The 25,588-nt window shown below is 54.5% G+C and overlaps 7 protein-coding genes across 7 annotated transcripts in view; 2 read left to right on the forward strand and 5 right to left on the reverse strand.

The window, feature by feature from the left end:
• The first annotated feature begins 1,452 nt into the window (after positions 1 to 1,452).
• DICSQDRAFT_141322 (DSPc-domain-containing protein) lies at positions 1,453 to 3,155 on the forward strand. The gene is made up of 2 exons (XM_007370853.1): positions 1,453 to 1,842; positions 1,914 to 3,155. The coding sequence occupies exons 1-2, from the start codon at positions 1,483 to 1,485 to the stop codon at positions 2,121 to 2,123; spliced, it is 570 nt and encodes a 189-aa protein (XP_007370915.1). The 5' UTR covers positions 1,453 to 1,482; the 3' UTR covers positions 2,124 to 3,155.
• A 418-nt stretch (positions 3,156 to 3,573) lies between these two features.
• Positions 3,574 to 4,419, reverse strand: DICSQDRAFT_141323 (uncharacterized protein). The gene is made up of 4 exons (XM_007370854.1): positions 4,238 to 4,419; positions 3,829 to 4,127; positions 3,672 to 3,742; positions 3,574 to 3,607 (listed from the first exon to the last, which is right to left on the reverse strand). Exons 1-2 carry the CDS (start codon positions 4,249 to 4,251, stop codon positions 3,971 to 3,973), a joined length of 171 nt encoding a protein of 56 aa, XP_007370916.1. The 5' UTR covers positions 4,252 to 4,419; the 3' UTR covers positions 3,574 to 3,607; positions 3,672 to 3,742; positions 3,829 to 3,970.
• Positions 4,420 to 7,100: 2,681 nt separating this feature from the next.
• DICSQDRAFT_157943 (uncharacterized protein) lies at positions 7,101 to 7,916 on the reverse strand. The gene is made up of 4 exons (XM_007370855.1): positions 7,808 to 7,916; positions 7,719 to 7,757; positions 7,418 to 7,663; positions 7,101 to 7,353 (listed from the first exon to the last, which is right to left on the reverse strand). Exons 1-4 carry the CDS (start codon positions 7,886 to 7,888, stop codon positions 7,129 to 7,131), a joined length of 591 nt encoding a protein of 196 aa, XP_007370917.1. The 5' UTR covers positions 7,889 to 7,916; the 3' UTR covers positions 7,101 to 7,128.
• Positions 7,917 to 8,756: 840 nt separating this feature from the next.
• On the reverse strand, positions 8,757 to 12,754 carry DICSQDRAFT_71631 (uncharacterized protein; the record flags this gene model as incomplete). The annotated part of the gene is made up of 16 exons (XM_007370856.1): positions 8,757 to 8,892; positions 8,951 to 9,021; positions 9,073 to 9,346; positions 9,411 to 9,669; positions 9,726 to 9,820; positions 9,975 to 10,847; positions 10,903 to 11,190; positions 11,249 to 11,508; positions 11,565 to 11,634; positions 11,691 to 11,784; positions 11,837 to 12,017; positions 12,073 to 12,080; positions 12,143 to 12,253; positions 12,320 to 12,333; positions 12,385 to 12,477; positions 12,528 to 12,754. The coding sequence occupies 16 exons, from the start codon at positions 12,752 to 12,754 to the stop codon at positions 8,757 to 8,759; spliced, it is 3,054 nt and encodes a 1,017-aa protein (XP_007370918.1).
• Positions 12,755 to 15,055: 2,301 nt separating this feature from the next.
• DICSQDRAFT_71706 (MFS general substrate transporter) lies at positions 15,056 to 16,812 on the reverse strand (the record flags this gene model as incomplete). Its single annotated transcript, XM_007370857.1, has 8 exons — positions 15,056 to 15,361; positions 15,419 to 15,706; positions 15,762 to 15,979; positions 16,065 to 16,212; positions 16,280 to 16,393; positions 16,450 to 16,541; positions 16,596 to 16,612; positions 16,673 to 16,812. 8 exons carry the CDS (start codon positions 16,810 to 16,812, stop codon positions 15,056 to 15,058), a joined length of 1,323 nt encoding a protein of 440 aa, XP_007370919.1.
• Positions 16,813 to 18,206: 1,394 nt separating this feature from the next.
• Positions 18,207 to 22,148, reverse strand: DICSQDRAFT_174984 (uncharacterized protein; the record flags this gene model as incomplete). The annotated part of the gene is made up of 17 exons (XM_007370858.1): positions 18,207 to 18,345; positions 18,396 to 18,746; positions 18,805 to 19,069; positions 19,131 to 19,216; positions 19,278 to 20,162; positions 20,225 to 20,467; positions 20,524 to 20,568; positions 20,631 to 20,890; positions 20,949 to 21,018; positions 21,075 to 21,162; positions 21,219 to 21,230; positions 21,287 to 21,455; positions 21,514 to 21,521; positions 21,578 to 21,688; positions 21,748 to 21,754; positions 21,818 to 21,905; positions 21,961 to 22,148. 17 exons carry the CDS (start codon positions 22,146 to 22,148, stop codon positions 18,207 to 18,209), a joined length of 3,015 nt encoding a protein of 1,004 aa, XP_007370920.1.
• Positions 22,149 to 22,541: 393 nt separating this feature from the next.
• DICSQDRAFT_113205 (uncharacterized protein) overlaps positions 22,542 to 25,588 on the forward strand; it is a gene marked incomplete at both ends in the record, with an annotated part of 21,277 nt that continues 18,230 nt past the window's right edge. Inside the window, 2 exons of the mRNA XM_007370859.1 lie at positions 22,542 to 22,729; positions 22,785 to 22,924. Coding sequence (XP_007370921.1) covers positions 22,542 to 22,729; positions 22,785 to 22,924 — 328 coding nt within the window. The remainder of the gene's footprint in view (positions 22,730 to 22,784; positions 22,925 to 25,588) is intronic.

A 25,588-nucleotide genomic window follows, 5' to 3' on the forward strand; every position in this document is an offset into this window, starting at 1 on the left:
CCACTCGATGACCTTGCCATCGGGTGGCATGATCTGGCATGATCCCACCGAGGCACAGGCACCGGAAGGTATTCGAGGTGTCACACACGACGAAGAATCGAGCAAAGTGCGACATCGAGAATTCAGTCCTAACGTACACGAAGATCATCCGCACGACACACTGAACAGATTGTCAGCTGCAAACAGTATCAAGGAGGCGCATAAAGAACCGCTGACTGCGATGCGCGAGAAGGGACACACCGGAGCACGGGATTGGACGCGGTGGAGCCCGTGACGCGAAGCGCGGGGTAATTCGTAAGCATGAAGCTTGCAAGGCGGGAGCTGTCCTCCAAGCTCAATCCGGACGTAAATGAGTACACAGCACGCGGAGGCCAGTACAGGCCATTGCTATCGCGGGAACGCCACAGAAGAGCCCGGAGGGGATACAGAGCTTCTGGAGAGCTGGACCCGACCTGGATGGCACGGACATTGACAGCGGGTGGCCGAATGGGTATGTAGACGACACGGATTGCGCATGCCTATCGAGGAGTCGTACGCTCCGATCGGCGACGAGACCGGTCGTCGAACGAAAGAGGTGAGAGACATGTCAGCCGAGCAGAGAAGAGAGCGGACGAGGCCCCGGTGGGGCTCGACGGCTGCTTTCAATAAGGATCGGCCCTGGCAGTGCACGCGGGATAGGCCCAGTCTACGATAGACAGCGAAAGCTTAGATTGCGAAGTGGGGAGACGGGAGACACGGCCGGATTGGAATCCGAGCGGGTCGATGTCGATCCGCAAGCTGTGCTGGTCGCCCGCCGTACCGCACATCGGTGATTTATGCCGGCGCTCCGAGACTCGGGCCCGATTGTGTGTGCGGGGTAGACGTTGCTTCGAGGACAGCAATCAGGCAAGCACTATGCGATAAGGACGAATTGCAAGTGACGTGGGGCTGACGACCGCGACTCAGGTATTCGTGTGCGGGGCTAGATGAGGCGGAGTAATGGAGTGTGAGTGAGATCACGTATAGATCTAGATCAGTGTATCAGACCGACAGAGGGCTGAGTTGGTCAGAAGGGACGATGAGGCGGACACGTCGGAGAGCAGACAATGATTGCTAGAGAGGGTAAGAAATACGGCGTGAGACGGAGTGGGGAAAGAACCGGTGTACTTTGTTGTGTAGCCAGGGCGGAGTGTATGGAGTCGGGAGTTGTCAGCAAGGGGCAGGAAGGGTGTACGGGAGGAAGAAGAGGAGAGGCGGAGGAGACGATCCGATCGGGTAGCAGCTATGTAGCAGACAGGCACCGGCCCCAGTCTAGAGCATCATCCCCTGCCCCCAATTAGGCAATGCTTGGCCTCAGGCGCCCCACGTGCTCGGTCGATACCTGGCGCGCCCGATCCGGTCTGCTACTCCTCCGTCAATTTATATACGAGCTCTTTTTCGCAAAACATTCCAACTCATCCCTCGTCCCTCACAGCCCACTTCATACACTGCCCATCGCACATCATGATTCGCTTCGACAACCTCCCCCCAGAAGTCATGCAGGCCATGTGCACGCCCATGCACCTCATCCTGCCCGCTTCACCCCAGCAGCGCACCGGCGCCTTGTTCCTCGGATCCTTCTCCGCGATCCTCGACCCCTCCCTCCTCGCCAGCAACCATATTTCTGCCCTCGTCCAAGTCCTCGATGCGCCTTGGCTCCCATCCGTCGAGGCCCATGCCGCGCAGGGAAACAAGCTCGAGTGCTACCGCCTAGACATCCTAGACAGTACGTCCGCGGACCTCCGTCCTCACCTCGAATCCACGGTCCGGTGGATAGACGACAGGCTTCGGCGCGGTCTCAACGTCCTCGTCCACTGTCAGCAGGTACGTCCCTCGTCTTCTCTCCCACGCCCCCGACGTGCGTCTGACCACCTATTTGCCTTGCCTTCCTCTAGGGCGTGTCGCGCTCCGCCGCCGTCGTGATCGCCTATCTCATCTACACGCAGAACATGTCCTACGACTCCGCGTTCGACCTCGTCAAGCGCAAGCGAGCCTGCATCAAGCCCAACTCCGGCTTCGTACGCTGCCTCCAGGACTGGGAGAAGCAATGGCGCCTCGCGCCCCAACGTCCCGGCGCACGCCGCGCGAACACCACTCCTATGTGATGCGCCCCCAGTCCATCCCTCCCTGCTGCAGTCATCGTCTCCGCCTGTCTCCCATGCTTGCGAGTATCTGTCCCAGGTCTGCTGACGATCGCGCGTTCGTCCTTCAACCCCGGAGTGAGGAGCACAGTGGGGCGACGGAAGGTTAGGACGGTTCGCCCCACACCAATGTTATCTCTGCCCCGATCCCCCACTACTCTCTCCTCCCATCCTTTCTTCCACCCGGCGCGTGCCCGTCTGGCCATGGCGAAATAGACCTTCCGAACGAGTGGTCGCCGGCAGTAGGGAGTTTGAGCCAGCCGCCCCTGCTCCACGAGCCAATGCATACGTACTCTACGCGCGCCCGCACCGGGTGCCGCGTCCGTCTCTGGCCGTTGCTCTGCTCCATCGCTCGTCCTGATCGCCCTTCAATCGCCATCCTCCCTTCCGATTTGTTGCCGTGCGGCTCTCCTCTCCCACCGTGTAGCTCCTCCCTTCACGACCTTCAATGGCCACATATGCCGCTATCCAACCAAGGACTGTGCATGTTCGTGCTCGTCGTCTCCTCGCCTACACCATTGTCTACGGGGTCCAGATCACCGCCACGCGACATCATCCGTCTCCGCCACTCCTGTGTACAGCTTTCATCCCTTCGCAATCCGTTTCGCAATCGCTATCGCAATATCAGATATTTGCAGGAATGTACACGTATCATACAAGTCTGCCAGCTTATTCGTCTTCCTTGCTCTTGCGACTTATGTCCTGTCCCAGGCTCGCTTATTGGCCGATTTTCCGTTCTCTCTATCTTGGCTCGCGTTTTTGGGGACAATGAGTTCGGTCGCATCCGTGCCGCGTTTCCCGCTAAGCGTGGCTCGTTCAGTGCATGATCTGCAGCAGCACTTAAACCTTTGGCTTTTGCTACTTCACCTCCATGTTATTCTGTCAAGTCGCTTCCATCACTTGTATCAGTATCAGTATCCTGAGCCCTTCGCAGCCCCGCGTGCTGCACTTTCTCTCTTGAGTCGAGTGTACCCAATTGAGCGTGTCTGTCTCCGCTATCACCGTGTCTACTTTGGTCCACGCTGCTCTATCCTCTGGGAATCTCCACGCTGACAATGTGCGTAACACCGATCGGACGTATTCCGGCCTGTTCTGCCATTGCACCCACGCGTCTAGAGAGGGCTTTCGTTGTCTGCTAGATGTCCCCGAGAGCTTGGAACTGTGAAGATAAGGTTCAACTCGGCCTCAGCTTTACACCATCCGACTCGCGACGGTGACAAGGTGGCACGATCCCACTACATAGGTCGTCTTCTGCTTCATGATCAACTGATACGTATACGGAATAACGCTTCGCCCCAGAGCGCTTGCTCATCATCCACATATATACTTAGGCTCGGGGCGTTACAATCGGCCTTCCGCTTCTCTTTGCACCTTCCATCATCCAGGTATTTGTATTTCGTCCCCTCGGCATGCTCTGCGCGCCGGGAGCCTCGCACTAGGACGGATCGGTGAGCGCTGGAATGACCTAAAGACCCCCCTCGTGCCAAACTGGTGGCTGCCGTCGATGTGCAGCCTATCTCTCGCCTGAAACGCCTTTGAATGCCGAGCATCTCGAAGTGTCTAAGCTGGGACCCTGCAAAGCTGTACGTGTATGAACGCTTGCAAGTCAGATTGTCCAAACCTGAACCACGCTTGCGCGTCGCGATCGCCTTCTACCGTGCCTTTGCAGGCCCCCGAGCGGAGTTCATACCCGGCCTCTCGTCCGTCGCGTGGAAGGGCTGCGCTCAGCACTGCAGCTTTGGACCCGCCGGCGAGTTACCGCGTTCATGTCGGCCTCCCGCGAAGGGGTTCGGCTCGCTCAAATCGCCTTTCTAAGCACGCTCCGCGTCTTCTCCTCGGCTCGTGGTCGGTGACGAGTAGAAGCGGTGCGGGTCCGGGAGGGCGGCGAGGTTCCTGTGCGATTCGGGGTCAGCGAATTCGGATAAGGGAAGTGGGCACCCCGGTCCGGAGTCTGTAAGCGAGGCGGCGGTGAGTATCTGGTGGGAGTGAGATGTGCGCGATTGAATGGTCGCGAACCTATGTCAGGGGGCGACAGCGCGGGACTGAGCGTATGAGGACATCGCTGATTGTTGGAACAGGAATTGCTAGCCATCGGGGCAGTCGCAAGTCCTAGTTACAGATCTCCAGGATGGTACTCCGACGCTCTGAATGCTCCGCGCGAGCTCGCGAGATCGCCTCGGGAACGTTGGACCGCGCGTCCTGAGCAGCACCTCGGAGGAAGGCTCTCACTTCCATATGCACAAGTGAGCGTGTCAGCTTCACGCGGTTGCTTTCCATTTGGCTTCAATCGGAACAAAGCCTATACAGACTTTGATGGGCGTTGCGTACCTGTTCGCGTCCAGATACGGCAATTCAAGCGCCGACGGGCCGCCGGTAGGCCAGCCACCTGTCGAACAAGATGAACATGGAACGAAAAGAGTCTGAGACACGTAAGGGCTTTCATAGTGGAGTTTCAATTTCAAACACGCGTGAAAGTCGCGATATTTCCCCTGTTGAATGACCACATCTTTACGTTCTACTGCTCATCCTTGGCAGACTTCGCGAGCCCGTGTACCCGGTGATCTATGTGCGGCGTTACCTTCCACGATTGGGTAGCCCATGTCGAACCTCTGTCAAGGTGGGTCTGCGCATCTGATAGGGGGTGTGATTCAGAACGACTGATCAATTCATATGCCAGGGTCAGGAACGATATGCGTAAGAAGCGTGGGGATAGCGCGAATGAAGTCCGAGGCCTGGGGAAGGCTTCCAAATTGCCGGTAATGGCATCATATACTACGGCGGTACAGGGTTGTGCGAGATGAATGCGGGGAAAGAACGTCGGAGACATGGGCAACGGATCTAATGAAGTCTGCGACCAGCACCAAAAGGTCAACGTGGACCTCAAATGGGAGCGGTCTCATGTCCGACATCGCTGAGCAGACTTGGCCGGAGGTAATGTCATCGGCGTGCGAGGATCTGCTAAAAACGTCAACACACTTATGGCATTAGAGCCGACACTGTAAGTTCGCTGCCGAAAAGGGCAAACGGAACGAAGGATGTCAATAAAGTCCGCGTGCTCCGGAGCGATCTCAGTCACGATCGAGCCGATGGGAAGAACAAGTCCATCATTCTATAATGGAGAAAACCCACACCATCGGGTCCAAGGAAAGCACGTGAAGCGAGTCGAGGGAATCAAGAAGGGTTTCAATGCAGGCACAAAAGCACAAGGTGACGACCGTATCAGACAGAAGGGAAGTCCAGCGCGAGACATAGACTATGAGCTCCCGAGATGTTGGACGAAGCAAAGGGGTGCGAGTGCAAGACGTACAGCACGCATGGCACGATCGCAGGTGGTGGTAAGGTTTGAAGACCCATGAGGGATATATGGGCTAGGCGTGATGTTTGTGAAGCGAGTGAGAGACACCGCTGTGGTACTACAAGGATATAACTGGAATTTGGGGTTGTCAGTGGAATTTTGATAGTTGGGCATGGACATGGGGTGATATACGCACTTGTTCCTCGGAGGCGATAAGAGAGCGATTTGGAATCGCCTGCAGAGAGTTGCGCATCTCATTCCTGTGCCCTGAAATAGGTTGACTGCTTCCTGTCGGATGTATCCGGGCCCACATCATACAGGAGATTCAAATTTGTGCGTCCAATCCCAGGACCGACTTGAGAACCCATGAGCCCGCCGCCAGCAGTGAGACAGATCGTGTCTTCCGTGGAAGACAGTCTTAAGATATGACCCGACAGTAGTCAGTCGACCTGCGGAACGTAAAGGAAGAGTCTCAATACTGACAATGAAGAGCCAGTCCAAATCCAGGTATAATCCTCTCGAAAAATTCTCTGGTGACTACGTACAGAACGGCAGACACCTGAGCAATCATGAGTTGAATGACTTATCAAGGCCACAGTGTATGACCGTTATCGTGGTCGACGCACAGCCCAGGAGAGAACAAGGTAGCATTGATCATTCAAGCTATGGGCATAGTACGGAAGTTGAGCAGCATATGCTCCAATGGTTGATACATGATAGTCGCGCGAGGGACGGGACCTAGAGGACGAAAGAAGCAACTTCACGGTTGCTTAGTTGGCAGAGAAGCGCGAGCGAGCGTGCACAATTCCGGCGGTACTGCCACACATGTGCAACGGAGATAGTACGTGCCTTGGCCGACGCCCCGAACCGCTGAGGCATGCCATGCTTCGCGAAGCCACACGCGCATGAGGATCTCAGCCAGCAGACGCAATGTGGAAGTTGCAGGAGGCGGGGATCGTCTTGCAGCGAAAGAGGAGGAGAATACAAGCGGCGAAAGAGAAGGTGAGATTCCAACCCCAAAACGTACGAGCTTTGGACGTTCATTGGCGTTGGAGACGCGGTTGAGGTTTTGAATAGGTTTACGAAAGGTATTGGAACAAGGGACGACTAACGGCGCACTAGGTGGTATTGCACGAGGCTAGGAGAAGAAGGACTCACTACAACCATCAGTGCCCAGAATCTGGAGAGAGACATGGTGGCGGGTTTGACGTAGAACCTGCCAGAAGGCAGGGCATCATAGTCTCCATCCTTGGGCTTCAGCTCTAGCTCTTCAATTCTTGACAATTCTTGAGAGGATCGCGGCAGAGGACAGCGCGTGGACGGGGCAGGCGACAAGGATGGCAAAGGCAGCCATGATCAGAGGTTGACAGGCCCGAACGGCCCGGACATGCCGCGTTCAAGGCGAGATTGAAGCAGCATACCGGGGACGATTTCTGACCATGATCCTCACGAAGACCGTGGTTTTGCAGAGCAGTTGGGCTTTCCAAGACACCTGAAGACTTCCTAAGCCACTGGCAGCCCATCTACGGCCCACTGCTCCAGTCTCGGACAGATGCCCTGACTGTGTGACCCATCGCCACCAAAACTGGACGCACGACTAGACGGTACCAGGTACCATAGCCAGCACGGTCCTGAATTATAGCGATGCTTCAAGTACAACAAAGGGTGGACTACTCATCTGAGCCAAGAGTTGCTAAGAACAGTTGGAAAGGTGACTACCGCTTGAACGACCTCGCCCACGTCGACAATCAGTCGGATGCTCGCGAGAACTTGTCGTGCCCTTCTGATGCGGGGACGGCAATGACATGCGGCTGTACATCCGACCTCGTTGCCTTTCAGCCACTGCGCGTACCAACGAAGAATCCATGGTTGAGACTGCGGTTCACAGAAGAACTTCTCCTTCCGTATCAGGGAACGAGTATTACTCGCGGCGCATGGGGATGTCTCAGTGAAGCATGCTCACCTGGAGAATGACTTCCAGTGTTGCGCCGAGACAGTAGACGTCCCAAGAGAACGGATCAAACGACTTCAATCCCAGGGGTGGTCTGATATGAGCTGGTGGCACTGGAACCGCACCTTGGACACCAGGACCTAGCGCAAACTGCCGACAACTCTCGAAGTCAATAAGATACACTTTGCCAGCGGTCACTCTCATATCACGTTGCGCGTCTTCTTCAGTGGCGGCGACCACATTGCAGCCAAACACATCCTTGGGGAGGCATGCGTCAGCATGCGATATCTTTGAGTACTGTGGCTAGGCTTACTCCATGAGCAATACGCAAATTATGAAGATGCTCGACACCCTGCGTGGCCGTCGTCAGCGATTTGGTGTACGTGCGATTACCTCACGGACCTCCATGATCTGATCGAACGCCACAACTATGGAACTAGTCTTGAAGGTGAGGACCTTGGATAGCAGACTGAGGCGGGGCATGACCGCCAAGGGATGCTCACATCTAATGAGCTCATGTGGTACGGTATGATCAGTGGGAGAACTCGAATACTGTTCGAACAGCTCGAAAAAGTCTGCTTCAGGCCGACCGTCTCTGAGAGCTTTCACGACATAGACAGGACCTTCCTCTGCCCATTGCTTTTGGTAAACTATGAACTTCATCGGTGTATCAGTATTGGAAATGAGCCTCTCGCAATGAAGGTTCATGATATGACCTACAGGTTGCAGTGACTTATGCAGAACAATGCCCCGCTTGTGAAGTTCGGGATGATTCAAAAGCCACTCAGGAATCTTCCTCATGTCAGGAATAGGTCGGGAGTCAATGTGCCCCGTAAAAGTGGCCATGATGATAAGGCAGTGATAACAGCGAGTTGGGTATTGCAGATGGGACAAGGCGAAACGGAGCGTCGGAAACAAACAAGGGCTCGGCGCCTATCTGGTCTCGTCCCCAGCTCGGAGCTCCGGCGCGAGAGCCGGAGTCAAGGCACTGTTGAAGCGCTTAAACTTGACTTGCGGGGTACCTAACATCATTCAGTGCAGCGGTGCGCATATCATCGGTAGGCCCCTTCGACAAACTACATGTGAGGAGCTGAGACACGAGAATCAGGTAGTCAGACGCTCTCAGACGTCCTCGGCGTCTCCAAGGCTCTCGACGGTGCCCACCAGCGTAGTAGGCTTGGCTGGCGCATCGGACTCGTGGCATGTTGGTCGGCTCTCTACGGATGGTACGTACTCGTGCCACAGCAAGATATTTATCTGTGAAGTGTGCTCGGCTAAGAATGGGAGTGCACTCGTGTTTCGCTCGTATATATTCATACAAGTACAATCATTGTATCATAACTTTCAACTATCATTCGCGGAGCTTCCAAGCAGGACTGTGCAGTGGAATAGGACCCACACCACCATGCAACACGTCGTCAACAATGAGGTCCAGAGTCGGGAATACCGAAGTATCCTCGAGAGCCCAGAGGACTATCGCCACCGTGCTGCAATGCAAGACATTATCAATGACTCATTACAGAGCGTCATAGGGTATGGACTCACTTCTTCCCGTTACAATCCAAAATTCCTGGAGGGACAGGGAACTTTGTTTGCGGGCCCAAGTTCGCCACACGCTTCGTGCCATCACTTAGCGTGGCCAACCCTTGAGGAGTACCAGAGCGTACCTTGCCGAACATCCACCCATTCACGAACAAGAGCGCCCTGTATGGCTGTGTGTTCTTCATCTCAAACTGGAAGCTGACGAATGGGTCCGTATCCTCGGGGAACGCGAGGTCGAACGTCGTCACAAAGAATCCAACGCCGGCACTACTTCCAGGTAGCCCTTCGGACAGATCGCGCAGTGTCCAGTCAGAAGTGTCGAAACCGGGAAGATGCCAACCATGTCGTTCGCCGAAGAGACCTCCTTCGTTCAACACTCCACGCACCTTGTCGGGATAGCTGCGGATGTCCATAGTATCAGCGTAGAGCAGCGGTGCACAAATTACACGAGTATGTTACTGACTTGGTGTACCCTCCAATCTTTCCTTGGACTTTCCACGTGGTGAAGTTCCCGCTATCAAGCTGGAACCCGGCGATGCCACGAGCCGGCTTGATGTTCGCCTGCTCGTCGTTGCCCATGTTCTCCTGTATAACCGTGATCACATTATTCAATCCAGTGATCACAGCTCCCTCCGGGAATGGAAACAGGCCGTTGACATGATCAGCACTGCTGGTGACTGTGCCAATGAACTTGTCGTTGATCCACACGGATGAGGCGAAGACTGATGTGCAGGCGACGATAAGCACGGGAGGATAGAAGTGGGAATTGAACACTCACAAGTACCGCCGTAGATAGTGAGGTTGACGGACGTCTCAGACCCGGTCCCATTGAAGTGTCCGCGCCACAATACGGTGTTCTCACAGCTAGCATAACTCAATGTTGTGGAATTCCAGATATCAATCATGACCTTACAATCCGTAATCACAACCTGCAATGAAATGGTGCTCAGCATCCGATGCTCGAGAGAGAGAGAAGAGATGAGAGAGAGTGAAGAGGATAGCTCCTCCCAAACAAATGTCAAGCGACATACCATAGAGTACCCTTCCATCCCCAAACAATGGCTTCTGAAAGATATTCGTGGTCGTATGGTTCGCAACGACCCAATCCGAGTCGTCGAATCCTGGCTGAATTTCAGGCAAGCTGTCCTTATACCTCCACCCCTTCAGCCTCGGCACCTTCGCATTCTCGATGTCCGCATTCAGCTGTAGATTACCAGTCAGAACACCCCTCCCATCGCTGCGCATTGCTACGGGGTTCCCATTCCATGATACCGCGCGCACGGAGGGCGGTGCGATGACGATAAGAGGCACAGACACGTTCAGGTCGCCCCGGAGAGCGAGCGTGTTGCGATCGCGCGAGAGGGTAGCATTGCGTACAAGGTACGGCCCGCCGACAAGCACGGTCGTGTTTGTTCCGAACCACCAGTAGCTCTCCAGACCTGCAACAGTGCTGGAGGTCTCGGCCCGAATTGCTGGCGCCCAGAACGACGCGGCGGTGACAGGTTCGGAGAACAAGATGAGCTGCTTGTCCGAGTCCCAGATCGTGAGCAGTCCGGCAGATCCAGGGACAATAGCAACAGTGGTAAGGTCGTTGATAGTATCCGATGTGCCGAATTGCACGCGTGAAGAGCTCGTCCGCACGCCATTCCCAGTCATGTTGAGAGCGAACTCGTGAGACTGGTCGGCGAAGCCGTAGAGGAACAAGACGTCGCGTGAGCCGATCGTACCTGCGAAGAAGACAGACGCGGTTGAATACAGGAGGGATCCGTGGACACCGAAGGAGTAGTCGGTGATTATGAGCTTGCTTTGTCGACCATTGAGCGCGATGCTGTCAGTCGTCCGCGGTAGTGTTAGCATACCCTGAGAAGTGGGCACTGTGAGCGCGAACGAAATGTTCGCTCTACGAGCCCTTGTATCAGTTTCATTAATGGTAGTCGAAGCGGAACAAGACTCACGTCGAGGTAGAGTCCGCCTGCCGCGTCACATGGAACCAAGTGTTGCTGTCCGGATTCCTCAACGATGTGACGAATGCAGCACTCCCGTTCAACGTCACTCCGGGGATGCCCAAACTAGAGTTACCTATCCAGTCCGTCTTCAGGAATTGCGGCGAGGAGCGGATGAACATCCCTTGGCGTTTGACCTCGTCGAACTTGTCAGTAAGCGCACGATTCTCACGGATCGAGGAGCCGTAGTCGTAGCTCGTGTACACCCCAGGGAAAGGAATCCCGCCCCAACTCGTCCCTCTGTTGACCAGCGTTGATATACAGACTCAGCTCTCGTTTCTTCCCCACGAGCACTCACCCATAGAGCATATAGTAACTGATCATCTTCACGTTAGCGGCCCAATTATGCTTGTAGAAGACGTCCTGAAAGTCTGGTCCCGTCAGCAGCTCGCACGCATCGTATCCCGGTCCGCCCCACGGATCGAAAGATCCGCCTTGGAATTCGGGCATATACCAAGGCTCGCTGGGGTTGTTTGCCTTGTGATACTGATGGTAGTTGGTCGTGACGTGGCTCCAAGTGCGAGGCGTCGAGCAATTGAAGCCTTGAGGGTATGCATCCTGTAGGACGTCAGTCTTTAGTTTTTATGCTCTTAATCCGAGCATGGGGCGCATACCAGCCCATAGATATCGACATGACCTGTACCGTTGATGAACCCCGAGCGCATGCCAGGATCGTTGTACGTGCTGCAGACGTAATCAGCGAGTTACTCCATACGGCGCATATGAGTAGCAGTACGCACAGCGGGACAACGATGCCACCCTCCCTGTATTGGTTCTCGAGTTGTGCAAAGTACTCTTGAGTGGAAGGATCCGGCGAATTGCGGTTCTCGTTATCTGTGGTGGCTATGAATTAAGGACTCTTCGAGGGATCGGACAAGAGACTCACCAATCTGCACCGCTAACAAGGGCCCTCCCTCTGTCACTTGATAACGCACGCTCTCGTTGATGATGCCCGAGATGTAGGGCTGGTAAGCTGCCGTCCAGTCTGTGGCGTTCGTCCTCACAGTACCCGCGACCTGACTTGTGATCCAGTGGGCGATGCCTCCTGACGTCGTCTCGCCGTTAATCTGTAAGGGACGATGCAAACAACATTTGGCGAAGCTTCAAGCGAAATATCCTTACGTAGGGTCCTGAGCACAGAAGATGTTAGATTTCATTATCAGGTAGGGTCCAGAGCACGAGCACTACGTACCCGGACGCAGGATGACGAATATACCTGCGACTTTAGCAGCTTCATATATTGCTTGCAGTGACCTCCAATCGTTGAAATCCAGGATGCCGGGTGAGGGATTTATCACTCCCACTGTACCGATAACTTAGTTTGCGAGACATCTGCACACATGACGGGCAAGGAAGTTCATGAACATACTGTGAATGTATATGCTGCAGACAATCTATGAGCGAAGGAGCTGGGCTGATACGCAACATACCGACCTGACACCATTGAAACCCGCAGCTACCATCTTCTGGAAAATATCCAGCCAGAGTTCGGGAACCGGCAGTCTGAAGGTATGAAACTCCCCGGCACTAGGACATTGAGTCAACATGGTCTTGTCTTCCAAAGTCAAAGGACCCACTGGATGAACAGGCGTTGATCGTGCAAGAATAAAGTATAGTTATCCCATTGCACAACATCAGTGAATCCGTTGGATTGGCGGGGTGGGTTAGCAGCGACCACTGCAGACGTGCCCTCGAAGACGGACGGAGAGGTTTTGCTGCAGAGAATACTCGACCATGCGACGAGAAGAGATACAAGCAAAGCTGGACGCAGACGTGCCCATACAGTACTGAGAAGCTGGAACATGGCTCCGGCCCCTTCGACCTCTGTGATCCTGGCGACCTCGAGTATATATTGGTGCATATCACGTCATAACATCACAACCACGGGACCAGAGGACAGCGGCGCGGGAAACATTCAGAAAGCGGACCGGCGGCATGCAGGGGAGGATTTACGAGATGGGCAGCCCAGGAGTATAAGTAGGATCAGGTGGGTTACGCACCAAAAGGACTCGTGGCGTATGACCACTTGCACCGGTGCGGACTCCTTCCTGAACATGTGTATCCTCCGCTTCATACTCTCGTACCTGTCTTCTGCTGGGACCATCACATACGGAGCGATATCCGCCGCACGCCGCTCGGACCGTCGCGTCCTGTGGTGCAGCGCTGGAATCCCAACAAACACATGAGCAAGCAGGTCAAACGGCAATTTGTAGAAACAGTGCGGAAGTAGAAGGGTACAAGGTCATCTAACAGCACTGGGAACCAAGGATTGCGAGATTAATAGGTCAATCTGGTGACAAGACGCGAGTCAACGGGACAGGTTCGGCGACAGGCGACGCACTGCTACCCACGTGGTTGTATCCGAGGAAGCTGCGGTGAGCCACCTATAGGCGCCGAATGCGACCACTCCGTGCAATGCAGCCACCACAATCCACGACCTGATCATAGCCTCAGCCAGTTTCAACCGATAAGTTTGAAAATATTCGATCCCACGCGGTTCCAGCACTATCGAATCCTCAAGTCGACTCCGATGTCTGAATATGGTTCAGAGCTCGACACTGCCAGTGGCAGTGGTGAAATTGATGACAAGGCACGTCTACTACAAATCTATAGGGTACAACTACTGGGCCTACACTTCTACGCAAGTCGCGTCTATGCTCTAAGTTCTACTAAGACAACAGCAGGTCCGTGAAGGAATGCGATAAGTACGAAATAAGGATAAGTCCCAATCAAACTCGGGAGCCCAGATGCGATCTCAACATGTCCTTCAGATAGCCAACCGCATTCCCGCAAAAGTCAGCCGCACGAATGCACCATTTGATTGCATTCACTACTCGTAGCGCTCTTCGTGCCGTAGGTCGGCAGTGACATACGCCGGTGCACCCTTGTTCGTCACCCTTCAGCCACAACATTAGCTGCTGAGCAATCCAGGGGGGCGTCTCGTCCGGTCTGGTCTATGCATGTTTGAGGTCAGCAGCCTTCTCATCTGTGTGTGTGATGCAAAGTCACCTTCAAAAGGAACTCGAGGACCCGGCCAACGCAATATACGTCCCAGGAATAAGGGTCGAGACGCGTGATCCCCGGAGGTGGAACGAACTGGGTTGGCGGGAGAGGAATGGCACCTTGTTCTCCAGGACCAAGGGGTAGTCGCCGGGATCGGTCGAAGTCGATGATGTACAACCCTCCGTCTGCAATTCGGCCGTCGAAGCCCGCCTCACGAGAGGTACCAGCTAGAAGGTTACCCGTACAAATATCCTAAGCACAGTGTTCAGTCATATATATGCGCGCCGCATAGACGCTGTCAGGATGTACCATGTGCGCAATGCGATTCCGATGCAGGTACTCGATTCCCTGTGTTGCGCGCTTTCGTCAGTCATTGAAAGGGAAACGAAGCAAACAAGCACTCTCCGTGACAAACGCAGCTCACCTCCAACAGTTGGCGGGTTACCTCAAGGAGAGCGGCCAGCCAGTCATCGTCTATGCGCAGGAGCGTACCCACAGAAGGCAGGTACGGCATGACCAGCGAGGTCTTGTGAGAGCGAACGACCTCGCATGGAATGATGTGGTTATCCGACGAAGCCGGGTCTTGTTGCAGAAACGCGCATATATCCACTTCCTCTGTCACATTTCTGTGGACAACCTTCACGACGTACTGCGGGGTCGTGAACCAGCTTGTACAGAACACCGTTGACTACCGAAGAGGAGATGAGACACATCAGCGCTCGGATAGCCACAATACTGACCGGTTTCAAACACTCGACAGGCACAATCCCTCGTTTCTGGAGCTCGGGTTCATCCACCAGCCACCCGGGAACTGCAAGCAGTTCGACGGGGCTGGCGCCCTCGAGCACCTTCATGGCGATAGTGGAGGAAGGTAAAGAAGGTCCCAGTGCGGCTTTGCGCTTCTTATGCGATACGACAAATCACATGACCCAGGCCTAGTCAAGGAAGTGGAGCTGTTGGGTCGACGATCGGCGAAGGCTATCTCTGTGGAGCAACAACCGCGGCAATATCCCAAGAAACCGAAAGGGCAAGTTAGATAGCGCTACGAGGTGAATGCTGGGACATCTTCGCCCGGTTTCGTCCTAGACAAGTATCTCGTTGATCACGAGGACACCCGCGCGACCGCAACTCGCTGCCGCGCGATTGCGACCGCGACGCTTCCCACCCCCGTGGCCAACGCGCACGACCCTACGAATATCTCTATCGCCCCATACCCGAACTTGCCGAACCTATTTCCCATCGAAGTGTCCGCGCCAGCCTCGAGGAGCACTCCAGAGATGATCGGCCCAACGACAGCCGACACACTGCGCGCGAGAGTCATGCTCGAGAACACCATCCCCGAGAACTCGAGCGAACTCCCCGCGCACTCATACGACGCATTAGTCCATGTCGATGTGAAGCCGCCACTCTGTGCGTCGGCACGTATGAGCGCTTGGTGAGACATCTGGCAGCGTGAAGTACTCACCAGACTTCCAAAGACTATAGCGAAGAAGTAAAGGTAGATGACCCTATCTGCGAGTCCCCACAAGAGGAAGGCACCAAGGCTACTTCCGAGCGCGCTGAAGACCATGATAGAAGGATATGGTATACGATCGGTTAGATATCCGATGACGATCTGGCCTAGGAACGCAGATGCGTTGAACAGCGAGAGGATGACCGTCGATGTGAGTTGGTCAGAGAGGGCGCGGGCGAACGTAGCGATGTAAAGCGACACGGGGAAGTGTGCGAGACCTTGGAGAAGAGTCGTGATCGCCTATGCAAAAAGAGCATTAGTGTCAGCGCGAAATGGTATAAGGGACGGCACTCACGAAGCTCCAAAAGAGCGACGTCTTGAAAAAATCCAATCTGTTCGGGATCAGTTTCGGCCGACGGCTGCTAGCGTTGAACTTAGGGACCGGCAATCTCGGCCTCATGCCCAACAATGCAACAGCAGAACAGATCGAAGACCCGATTGCCCATATGCGAAGGGTCCAAGAGAGCCCCAGTTTGCTCAGTAGGCCGTTGAGGATCAACGGAAAGACGAAACCTGTAAATCGCAAGGAAGTCAGTAGAACTACGGAAAGTAAAATGTGCAGCGACAAGGTGGGGACAATCTGGCATAAACAACATACCTCCAACACCGATCCCAGAGTATATGATGCCCCCAGCGAGTCCGCGACGCTCCGAAAACCACTGAGGAAGAAGGTAGATGATGGGCATGTACATAACTCCGCCTCCGACGCCCACGCCAATACCTTGGAGCAATATCAGTTGCCACACCTATATAGTGCGATTGCGATCAGAGATGAATGGACAAACGCCGATGACTTATGCAATGCAGACGTACTCGCGTGGCAAAACTAGATGTAAAGAGCGAGACTGAGTAGATCGCCAACCCGCACCACATAGATAGCCGTACGTAGTCCGGGTATTTGCGTAGCAAAAAGTATAGGAAGAAAATCTAGAAGCAGCGTAAGTATTTGAAACAAGTTATACTGCTGAAGATGTTGTACTAACCTCCCCATACTCGATGGCAAGGCAAACGGTGCCAACCGCAGCGATCGCCACAGGCGATTCCTTATTGAATGGCGGGTTCGAAGTGTAATATTCTATCACGTTCTTCGATCAGCTATGTCTAAGTATGATCGCCAAAAATGTGTCACCTTGGAATATTCCGTAACTATCACAGAGGCAAGTGAGTGTGATGACACTGTCGAACGACGGGCACTTCACAACGAACCTGAAACCGAATCCCCACACCATCATCTCCAGCACAAATCCTGCGCCACAGAACGTCCATGCTTGTATTCCGCGATCCACAGGTGCTAGCTCTTGAACGTTCGCCCCTTCTTGAGGATCATCGGCTCGCAACGCAGCCATGGACGATTGCGCAGAGAGCGTCCTAGGAGTCGATGTCGAGCCGTCGCCATATTGGGGGAGCGTCTCCAGCTCGAATGCAGATTCTGATTGGCCATCAGTATGACTGTGCTCCTTCATATCGTTCTTTAGCAGTACTGGTGAGCGTAGAGTAGAAATGAGATGTAAAAACAATTTTTGCTAGAACTTACGCGCCTGCAGCGGGCGCTACGCTTCCCATATCTAGAGAGAGCCGGACGGGAGGACTTTCAGCCGCACCACTAAGCACATCTCAGGATCTGTCTCCATGAAACCGGCTGACTATGGTTCGTTGGACGATTTGAATCTCTGAAACGCGCTCGAACATTGGGGTGGTCATGCTGCGAGGTTGTGATCTTCCCGTAAGTCACTAACTTGACTGCTATCCAGACGAGAACAAAGACGAAGACAATTCCAAAAGCGACGCCACAAAGCAGTCGTTACGACACTCAGGAAACTATCTGAGATTCCGGAACATCTGGAGCGGACGTCAGGTTCTTCAGTGAGATGATCTAGCTAGCAGCGACAACTCACCTGGAACTTGGATTTCCGAGTCGCTTCTGTGAGATTTTCCTTTCAGCCCCTGGCGCCTCCTCACACATACCTTTTGGTCTCTTTAAGCCTAGTAGCGGTATGATGGTCGCTCACCGCCTGGCGGATGACTATCACAAGTCGCGAGCTTTGGTTTGTCCCGGGTGGTCGCTTATGAATTACATAATCCTTCGGCTAGCGCTCACGCCTCGCGCCAGGTACTTAATCATAGGCCAGGGCCGTGTCTCCTACTTACCGCCTCTCACGATGGCTGTCAGTGCGCTGGCAGTGATATCACTGCATTCATACTTTTTTGGGGGGCCTGGTGGACAGGGCTGCAACAGATCCCGATTCATACTCCATCTGTGCTCTACTTGCTCGTACACTTGTAAAACGGCGTGTTCTCTTGGGCTACTTGGACAAAGGCGCCGTATGAATGCTCCCCGGAATGCTCTCCTGATCTCACCGGTATGGTGTTACATGGGCTGTTACTTGTGAGAAGCCTCCTGCGTCGCTGCCCCCCGCATCTCTGAGCTCTCGCTAGAGGCGATTATACGTTCTTCGTGGCAAGTTTGGGTATGGCGCTCAGGCTGTGGATTGTTCGGCAGATCTCGTGCATTGGCCATCGGAGCAAGTACAATCGCTGTCGCATTCGCGAAACAGCGGACCAAGGTGCCACGGGTGTCCTGAAAGATACGAGCATTCTCTCTAACTCCTACAATGCACTGTCTGGATATCAATAGGCAAGCATCTCGAAGGCTTTAGTGATTCGATACAGTCCATCCGATCCTCAACAGTTCGACGCTTGCAGAGCCTCCCGCCTTCCTATCTTGCACTTCTGCATCTCCTTACGGCCTCAATGACCTCCATACGGGATTGTTGGACGCGATCGGGCCAACGCCTCCCTCGATGATGGCGTCCACAGCAAGCTGTAGAGTCGGCGATACTGCGGTATCGTTCAGTGCCCATAGAGCGATCGCTACCCAGCTGCGCAGCATTGTCAGCGCAACCACGCAACAAAGACAAGACTGGCGTACTTCTCTCCAGTATAGTCTAAGATGCCCTGTGGAACAGTGAACCTCGTCTGCGGCCCGATGTTTGCCGCGCGCTTCCCATACTGCCACCCGTTCACAAACAGCAGTGCCCGGTACGGTTGGTCATTTGTCTCCTCAAACTGGAAGCTGATGGGCGTGTCTGTAAAACCAGGGATATCTAGCTCAAATGTCGTCACGAAGAATCCAACGCCCGCGCTGCCACCGGGCAGACCATCCGAGAGCTCGCGCAGAGTCCATTCCGGGCCAGAGGTGTCGAACCCGGGAAGGTGCCATCCTTTCCGTTCGCCGTGCAAGCCGCCCTCGTTGAAGAGCCCGCGCACCTTGTCCGGATAGCTAGATTTCAGTCAGAATACCGATCTCTCTTGAATCGTTCACAGGAAACAGGACATACTTCAGGTACCCCCCGACCTTGCCTTGAACTTTCCACGTTCCGAATGTTGTATTTCCGCCAACGAGGGCGAACCCGGCAATGCCGCGCGCCGACTTCTCGTTGTCGTCTTCGTCAAGACCCATGTTGTCTTGGATGACGGTCATAACATTGTCTTCGCCCACGATGAGGGCATCCTCGGGGAACTTAAAGAGGTGGTTGACGTGCTCGGAAGGACTATAAACGGACGAGATGAACTTGTCGTTGATCCAGACTGAAGCAGCAAAACCTGTGGGATGTCGTGAATATCAGTAAACGAGATTGTGAGACCAGAGAAATGCGGGACCAACATTCGCCACCATAGATGGTCAAATTGGCACCGGTCTCTAACCCAGTCGCATTGAAGTGTCCGCGCCAGAGGACGATGTTTTCGCAGCTATATGCATATGAGCGATCTCCTCTCTCAACTTCCTACTGCCAATGAGATGCACACTGACAACCCATAGTCGCACCCATACAAGACCCTCCCATCCCCAAAGACCGGCTTGATTGGAATATTCGTGCTCTTCTTGTCCGCAACGACCCACTCGGTATCATCATATCCCTTTTTGACCTCTGGCAAGCTATCAGCGTACCTCCACCCTGTCAATTCCGGCACTTTCACGTCTCGAATCCCGCTCTTCAACACTAACATTCCCCTAAGCCCGCTAGACCTTGACTGCGTCATGGTGCCGACAGGCTCCCCGTTCCACGTCACAGCTGTCACCTCTTGGGGTGCGAAGACTGTGAGCGGGACGCTCGCGTTCAAGTCCCCGACCAGCGCGAGTGTTGTTCCACTGTCCTCGAGGGAGGCGTTGCGCACTAGGTAGGGCCCCCCAACGAGCACGGTCGTGTTCGTACCGAACTGCCAGAACGTTTCCAACCCCTCGATGATGTCGACGCTCGGGGAGCGAATGGGAGGAGCCCAGAACGTCGCCGCAGTGACGGGATCGGAGTAGAGGACGAGCTGCTCAGGGGATTCCCATACCGTAATCAAGCCCTGGACCCCAGGGAGGATCGTCACCGTCGTCGCCGGGCGCCTGGCTAACTTGCTCAGCTGCACGAGAGATGACGTCGTGCCGACACCATCTCCCAACGGTATGAACGAGAACTCGTGAGACTGGCCAACATGACCATAGAGGAAAATGACGTCCCGGGGCCCGATGGTGCCCGCGAAGAAAATTGAGGTAGTGGTGTACAGAAGGGCTCCCTTGGTCCCAAACGTGTAGTCGGTGGTGATGAGCTTGCTTTGACGTCCGTGGAGTACAATACTGTCGGCCGTCGTAGGAAGAGTAAGAATTCCCTGCGAGGTGGGGAGGGAGACCGTGAACGCGACGTTGGCCCTGTTGATCATGTGGAAATTGGATTAGCATCTGCCTTCTTGGACAAGAGGCTAAGTGCGTACGCAGACGTCGAGTCGTTCTGTCGAGTGATAAGGAACCCAGTGCCTGTATCGGGGTTCCGCAAGTATGTACCATACACCAGGCCATTGTCGATAGTAACTTCGGGAATCCCAGACGCAGAGTCTCCGATCCAGTCTGTCTTGCGGAACTCAGGTGAGGAGCGGAGGAAAATGCCCTGGCGCTTCACTTCGTCGTACTTATCCGTGAGGAGGCGGTTCTCGCGGATTGGCGCTCCGTAGTCGTAGCTGCACACCTCGTTAGCCACAGTAGACACAAGGGCCGCCTACTGGTACATACGTACCTGGTGTATACGCCCGGGAAGGGAATCCCACCCCAGTTCGTTCCTCTGCTCGGTCGATAAGCGACACCCCAAAATCGCTAAAGGACCCGAAGCAAGTGCAAGCTCACCCATAAATCATGTAATAGTTTACAAGCTTCTCGTTTGCGGCCCAATTATGCTTGTAGAACACGTCCTCGAAGTCCGGGCCCGTCAGCACTGCGCACGCTTCATACCCCGGCCCTGCCCAGGGATCGAATGCGCCGGCCTGGAATTCAGGCATGTACCATGGCTGGCTCGGGTTGACCTTCTCGTGGTACGCGTGATAGTTCATACTGACGTTCTTCCAGACAAGGGGGTTCGAGCAGTCGAACGCTTGCGGATACGCGTCCTGTAATGACGCATTGGGTACAACGCTGGGAGAGCACAAAGGAATACGAGAGAATCACCATTCCGTAGATGTCAACTGCGCCGGTGCCATTGATGAATGCCTCGCGCTCATTAGGGTCGTTGTATGTCCTTGGCGTCGATGTAAGTGTAGCGCTTTCCTGACGATACGCAAGTGTGAAGCTTACAGAGGGACAACAATACTGCCTTCGCGGTACTGATTTTCAAGTCGCTGAAAGTACAGCTGGTGCGAGATGCTCTGGTCGTACTCGTTATCTGTGCAGTCCTTAGCTCTTGCACCTTATCGGACGTCCACGTCTAGTCCTACTGACCGATCTGCACCGCTACCCGCAGGCACTCCTCGTCAGCATTAGATACACATACACAGCTCGAGACACACCAATGATCGGGCCTCCATTCGTGATCTGGTAATCTACAGACTCTTTGATGACACCGTCGATGTACGGCTCGTACGCCTCAACCCAGTCCGTCGCGTTCGTCCTGACCTCACCCGCAGTTTCGGTGGTGATCCAGTGCGCGATGCCGCCCGCGCTCGTCTCTGCATTAATCTGCCGTCGGTCAAGTCAATCCGCTCGCCGTCGGTTGGGGTATCCCTCGAGCACTTACGTAAGGGCCTGTATAGGACGCTGTCAGCGACGCTGCAAGGAAACGAAGGAAGCATACAGCTCACCTGGGCGAAGGACGATGAAAAGGCCTGCTTCACTGGCAGCGTTGTACATTGGCTTGAGGGCTCGCCAATCCTTAAAGTCGACTACTCCGCGTGAAGGATTGGTAAGGCCCACTGATGTGAGGTCAGTATGCCACGACAAGGTTCAAGGTCGGGGAAGATGTACTATGGACGTAGATACTGTATTGCATAATATGATCAGCTTCCACACGTTTTGGATAGTCTCACATATGCTCGCCTGACGCCATTGAGTCCGGCTGCGACCATCTTCTGGAAAATATCAAGCCACAGCTCGCGTACTGGGAGACGGAATGTGTGGAACTCTCCGGAGCTGGTCATCCATAGTCAGCGAGACTTCACACCAGGTCCGGTCACTCTAGACTCACTGGAGAAAAATGCGCTGATTGTGGATCCACAGGGTATAGTTGTCCCACTGGACGATGTCGGAGTAACCGTTCGATCGGCGAACGGGATCGGCTTCTCTTGCCGGAGCAGTCGGAGACGAAGTGAGGAAAAAGAGGTATACGGCGAGGAGAGCCAGAAAAACCCAGGATTTGCAGCGACGCAAAGACATATGTCGTTTCCATGTGCTCTCGGTACTGTCTTGCAAGACATAGTGACCGGACTTACAGTCACCGTTGGACGGTGAGGAACCGTCTACACCGCTGTCTGCCGATACGAGAGGTCGCTTCTCGGGAGAGACTGAATCGTATGGCGTCAGCCAACGACCATGAGTAAACCCTACAGGAGGTGGACCGGTAGAATCCATCTCGTCCTCATCGACCGAGCAGCAACGGTAGCCGTGTCGGCGCCTCTTCATGCATGTAGATAGTCACGTGGAGAGGCTTTTCGCACGACTGTCGCAGGCCTCGGGAGTCGGCCCTCGGCCCGCTTCCCCCGTCCTTCCCACTACCGCCAACTTTCTTAGAAGACGGAGTCGTAGCTACCTCACCTCGACCTGTGGGGCATGCTCAGCTGCCTTGGGAAGGCGAGACTCGTCTTCCACCTGCTCAAAGCTCCAGCCAATCTGCGACTGTTTTTCTCCTCCTCACCGAGCAATGTCTCTACCATGACAGTGTCGCTGCCACGTCGCGCCTTGTCCACTATGGCGGATTTTCAGAACGATATCTTCAACTACACGTCGGGGCGCTGGGTGTAGGTCTTGTACATTCTATTCTACTCACAAACATCTGTAATGTCTATCGTTCAGCTATAACGACGCTCTTCGCCACAAAGAGCGCAGGGTCGCTTTCGATGTCGACGGGCTACGTCGACTTGCAGCCGAGTCCGTCAACCAAGGCGCTGATGATGTAGTCAGCTTGTCGAAGCTTGCCGAGGGCGGATTCAATCGTACCTTTCTCTCTTTCTAGATCCCGTTTATTGCCCTGCGAGGCCGCGCCTCATGGTAGGCTTTAAAACACAAAGACTGTCTACACGAAGAAGAGTGGGTATTCGGCGGAACAATGTGAGCACGAGGCTCGAGCAAACTAGGGGGATGTAATGGGGAAGTAGCGGTGACGAATGGTGCAAGGGGAAGGGCTGGGCGGAGACCGGAAGGGGTGGAGTGCAGAGGTATGCTAGTGAAGGATCGGTGAGTGGCAGGGCTCAGTATCTATGCGTTGCGACCGCCCGTCCACCCTTGGCCAGTGAAGGCTAGGGTGCGGGTTGCAAACCTGCCGCCCGATGGGTACAATTGCGTCCCTGGGACTCGCCTCTTGCTGCGGTCAGGAGTACGCCCGGCGGTATCCCCGCCGTTCGTCAGAACTCCCCCGCCCCTAGAGCGGGCGGACGCCCACAACGCATAGGTACAAGGGATCTGAAGTCTTGGATACATGCATGGCCAGCAAATGTATATAGGGACGTTGTATCGTACTGCACACATGTGCCAGTGAGCATAACCTGGGAAAGTATCAGTGATGTCAGCGCAGCAGTCCATACTTGAGAAGTCGTGAATGGGAAAGGCTCAGCGCAGCAGTTTGGAGCACTGTGGCTCAGTGCTTGTCTTTCTTCACATCCTGAAAAAGAAACAGGGATATTAGCAGTACCGTCTGTCTGTGCGCTATCATGTTTTGTGTCAAGTGTCTGTGTCATCAACCCGGGACCTTTGTGAACCAAACGGGAGCTGCGTCTGCACCATGCGTGCACGCTCTTTCTGCGCCCTAGCACGTTGCGAGGGCGCCCTTGGTCCTTTCTCAATACCTTCCTCTACAACATCCCTCAGCTGAACTCTTGTAGCGGAGGCAGCTCTATCGTGCATCTTAGGGACCCATGAATCTGGGTCGCCTGTAGGGAAGAATTGGAGGCGATTCTCTGGGCAGCGAGCATCTAACTTGCCTAGATGGTCTAGGAATACCAGGCACTCCCGGTCCCATGCGGCATGACCCTTCTCATTGCAGTTCACACAGTGATACTGCTGCGGCTCTTGTATCTTGTAGTCTGCTGTTCGATGTGAGCGTGCACATGTCCCACATGTATCCCGTTCCTGAGGGCATTCCTTGGCCAGGTGCCCTGCACCGTAGCGCTGGCATTTGGAGCACCTCAATGGTTCTGCTAGGTTCTTCCTTACACTTACATGGCGGCCCGCTAGTACCAGACCTGCTCGGATAACCTTGTTGGCTGCTTCTGAAGAGGAGAGCGTAACCAATAGGTGAGCAAAACGTTGGCCTTGGTACCGCTTGTGAATTGGCTTAATCCAGCGAGCATCCACAATTGCCCCTTCCTGAAGATCAAGATCCAGTTCTGTCTGTCGTCATTGTGTGGTATCAGTTGGATCTAACCCAACCGGTGTAACTCTGCAACCAACTTGTACTGGCGAGGGCAAATCTTTGCCCTTGGGCTCAACACAAACTCATAATCGCGTGCGTGCTGCACTATCCACTTCGCCAGGTCTGGTGTGGCGAGCTCCAGAACTACTCCCCCGTTCCGGAGGGCCTTCGCTGCAGTAAAGCGGAGGCCTTCCGGAATGTCAAGTTCTTCTCTCGAGAGGTAATCAAGCGCGTCATTAGCCTGCTCTAGAATCTCCATCTCTGAGAGTGTGCCATCGCGGTTCCCAGGGAAGCCATCGATAAGGATCTGTCGCGCACGGATGCTCTCCCGGTCTACAACACTCAAGTGCGCAGCTCGTGTGGTACTAGGGAGGCTGGCTCTTACAGCCTCCGCATAGGAGAAAGGGAGAGAGCCAGGTGATGACTCACCGAGGGGGAGGCCTGTGCGTCCTGCCTCCTGAATGTTCTCTACAGCCCCTTCAATCTTCTCCTTTGCACATTCCGCAACCCCTGCCAGCTCGTTTGTGAGTTCAGCAATATGGTCGCCAGCGGCGGCCACCCTCGCCTCCAGGGTGCTGATGAGTTCTTTTGTCTGCGACTCAAAGCGGGTGAGTACAGCTTCCGTCAATGATTTGCTTACCGCGCTCTCTATGACCGTCTTGGCATAGACGGCTAATGCTATGCAACACTCCAACGCCCATGCCATCTTCCCTGAGAGTCCCACCCCTACATGATGAAGGCCCGTGATGAGGCCCTCTGCCTGTCGCAGCGACTGGGCGCGTAGACTCAGGTCGTCGTTCGGCGACGACCTCGTAGGCGAGCGGCGAGGAGCTGAAAGGGGAGAAGAGAGGGTAAGAGGGATAAACATATCAGAAAACTCGACGGGGCAGAGCGGCGGTCGGCACGAAGGCACGAGACGGACGAAAGCTAGTCTTCACGCAACCAGCGACAGACTAGTCCCAATGACCAAGTTATACATTAACACTCGAAGGGAAGTACAATGCTATGGTCACTCACCTAGTCCCAATGACCAAGAGGTCGAGATGGGGACTAGGGAGCGCCTAAGGGGGTCCTTATATACTAGAGGGGCTGCTTAGCAACCAAGGACAAGGCGCGAGAGCGAGGCAGTGAAGATGACAAAGAGAGAACAAAGGGCGAGAAAGAAAAGGCAAGGGCATGGCGATCACGGGAACGTAGCATGCGGCTGTGGGAACGTATCTACAGTGTCCAAATGGGAGGGGCTAAGAAA

This window comes from Dichomitus squalens (genome assembly GCF_000275845.1).
Source record: "Dichomitus squalens LYAD-421 SS1 unplaced genomic scaffold DICSQscaffold_78, whole genome shotgun sequence".
Classification (NCBI taxonomy): domain Eukaryota; kingdom Fungi; phylum Basidiomycota; class Agaricomycetes; order Polyporales; family Polyporaceae; genus Dichomitus; species Dichomitus squalens.

What these genes read in the sequence shown, in the direction of transcription:
- DICSQDRAFT_141322 (XM_007370853.1), top strand. Translation starts at nt 1,483, where the DNA reads ATGATTCGCTTCGACAACCTCCCCCCAGAAGTCATGCAGGCCATGTGC. An exon ending in TCCTCGTCCACTGTCAGCAG is followed by an intron (nt 1,843 to 1,913) that starts GTACGTCCCTCG and finishes GCCTTCCTCTAG; the next exon opens with GGCGTGTCGCGCTCCGCCGC.
- DICSQDRAFT_157943 (XM_007370855.1), bottom strand. Translation starts at nt 7,888, where the DNA reads ATGCCCCGCCTCAGTCTGCTATCCAAGGTCCTCACCTTCAAGACTAGT. An exon ending in CGTTCGATCAGATCATGGAG is followed by an intron (nt 7,758 to 7,807) that starts GTCCGTGAGGTA and finishes ACGGCCACGCAG; the next exon opens with GGTGTCGAGCATCTTCATAA. An exon ending in ATTTGCGTATTGCTCATGGA is followed by an intron (nt 7,664 to 7,718) that starts GTAAGCCTAGCC and finishes TGCCTCCCCAAG; the next exon opens with GATGTGTTTGGCTGCAATGT.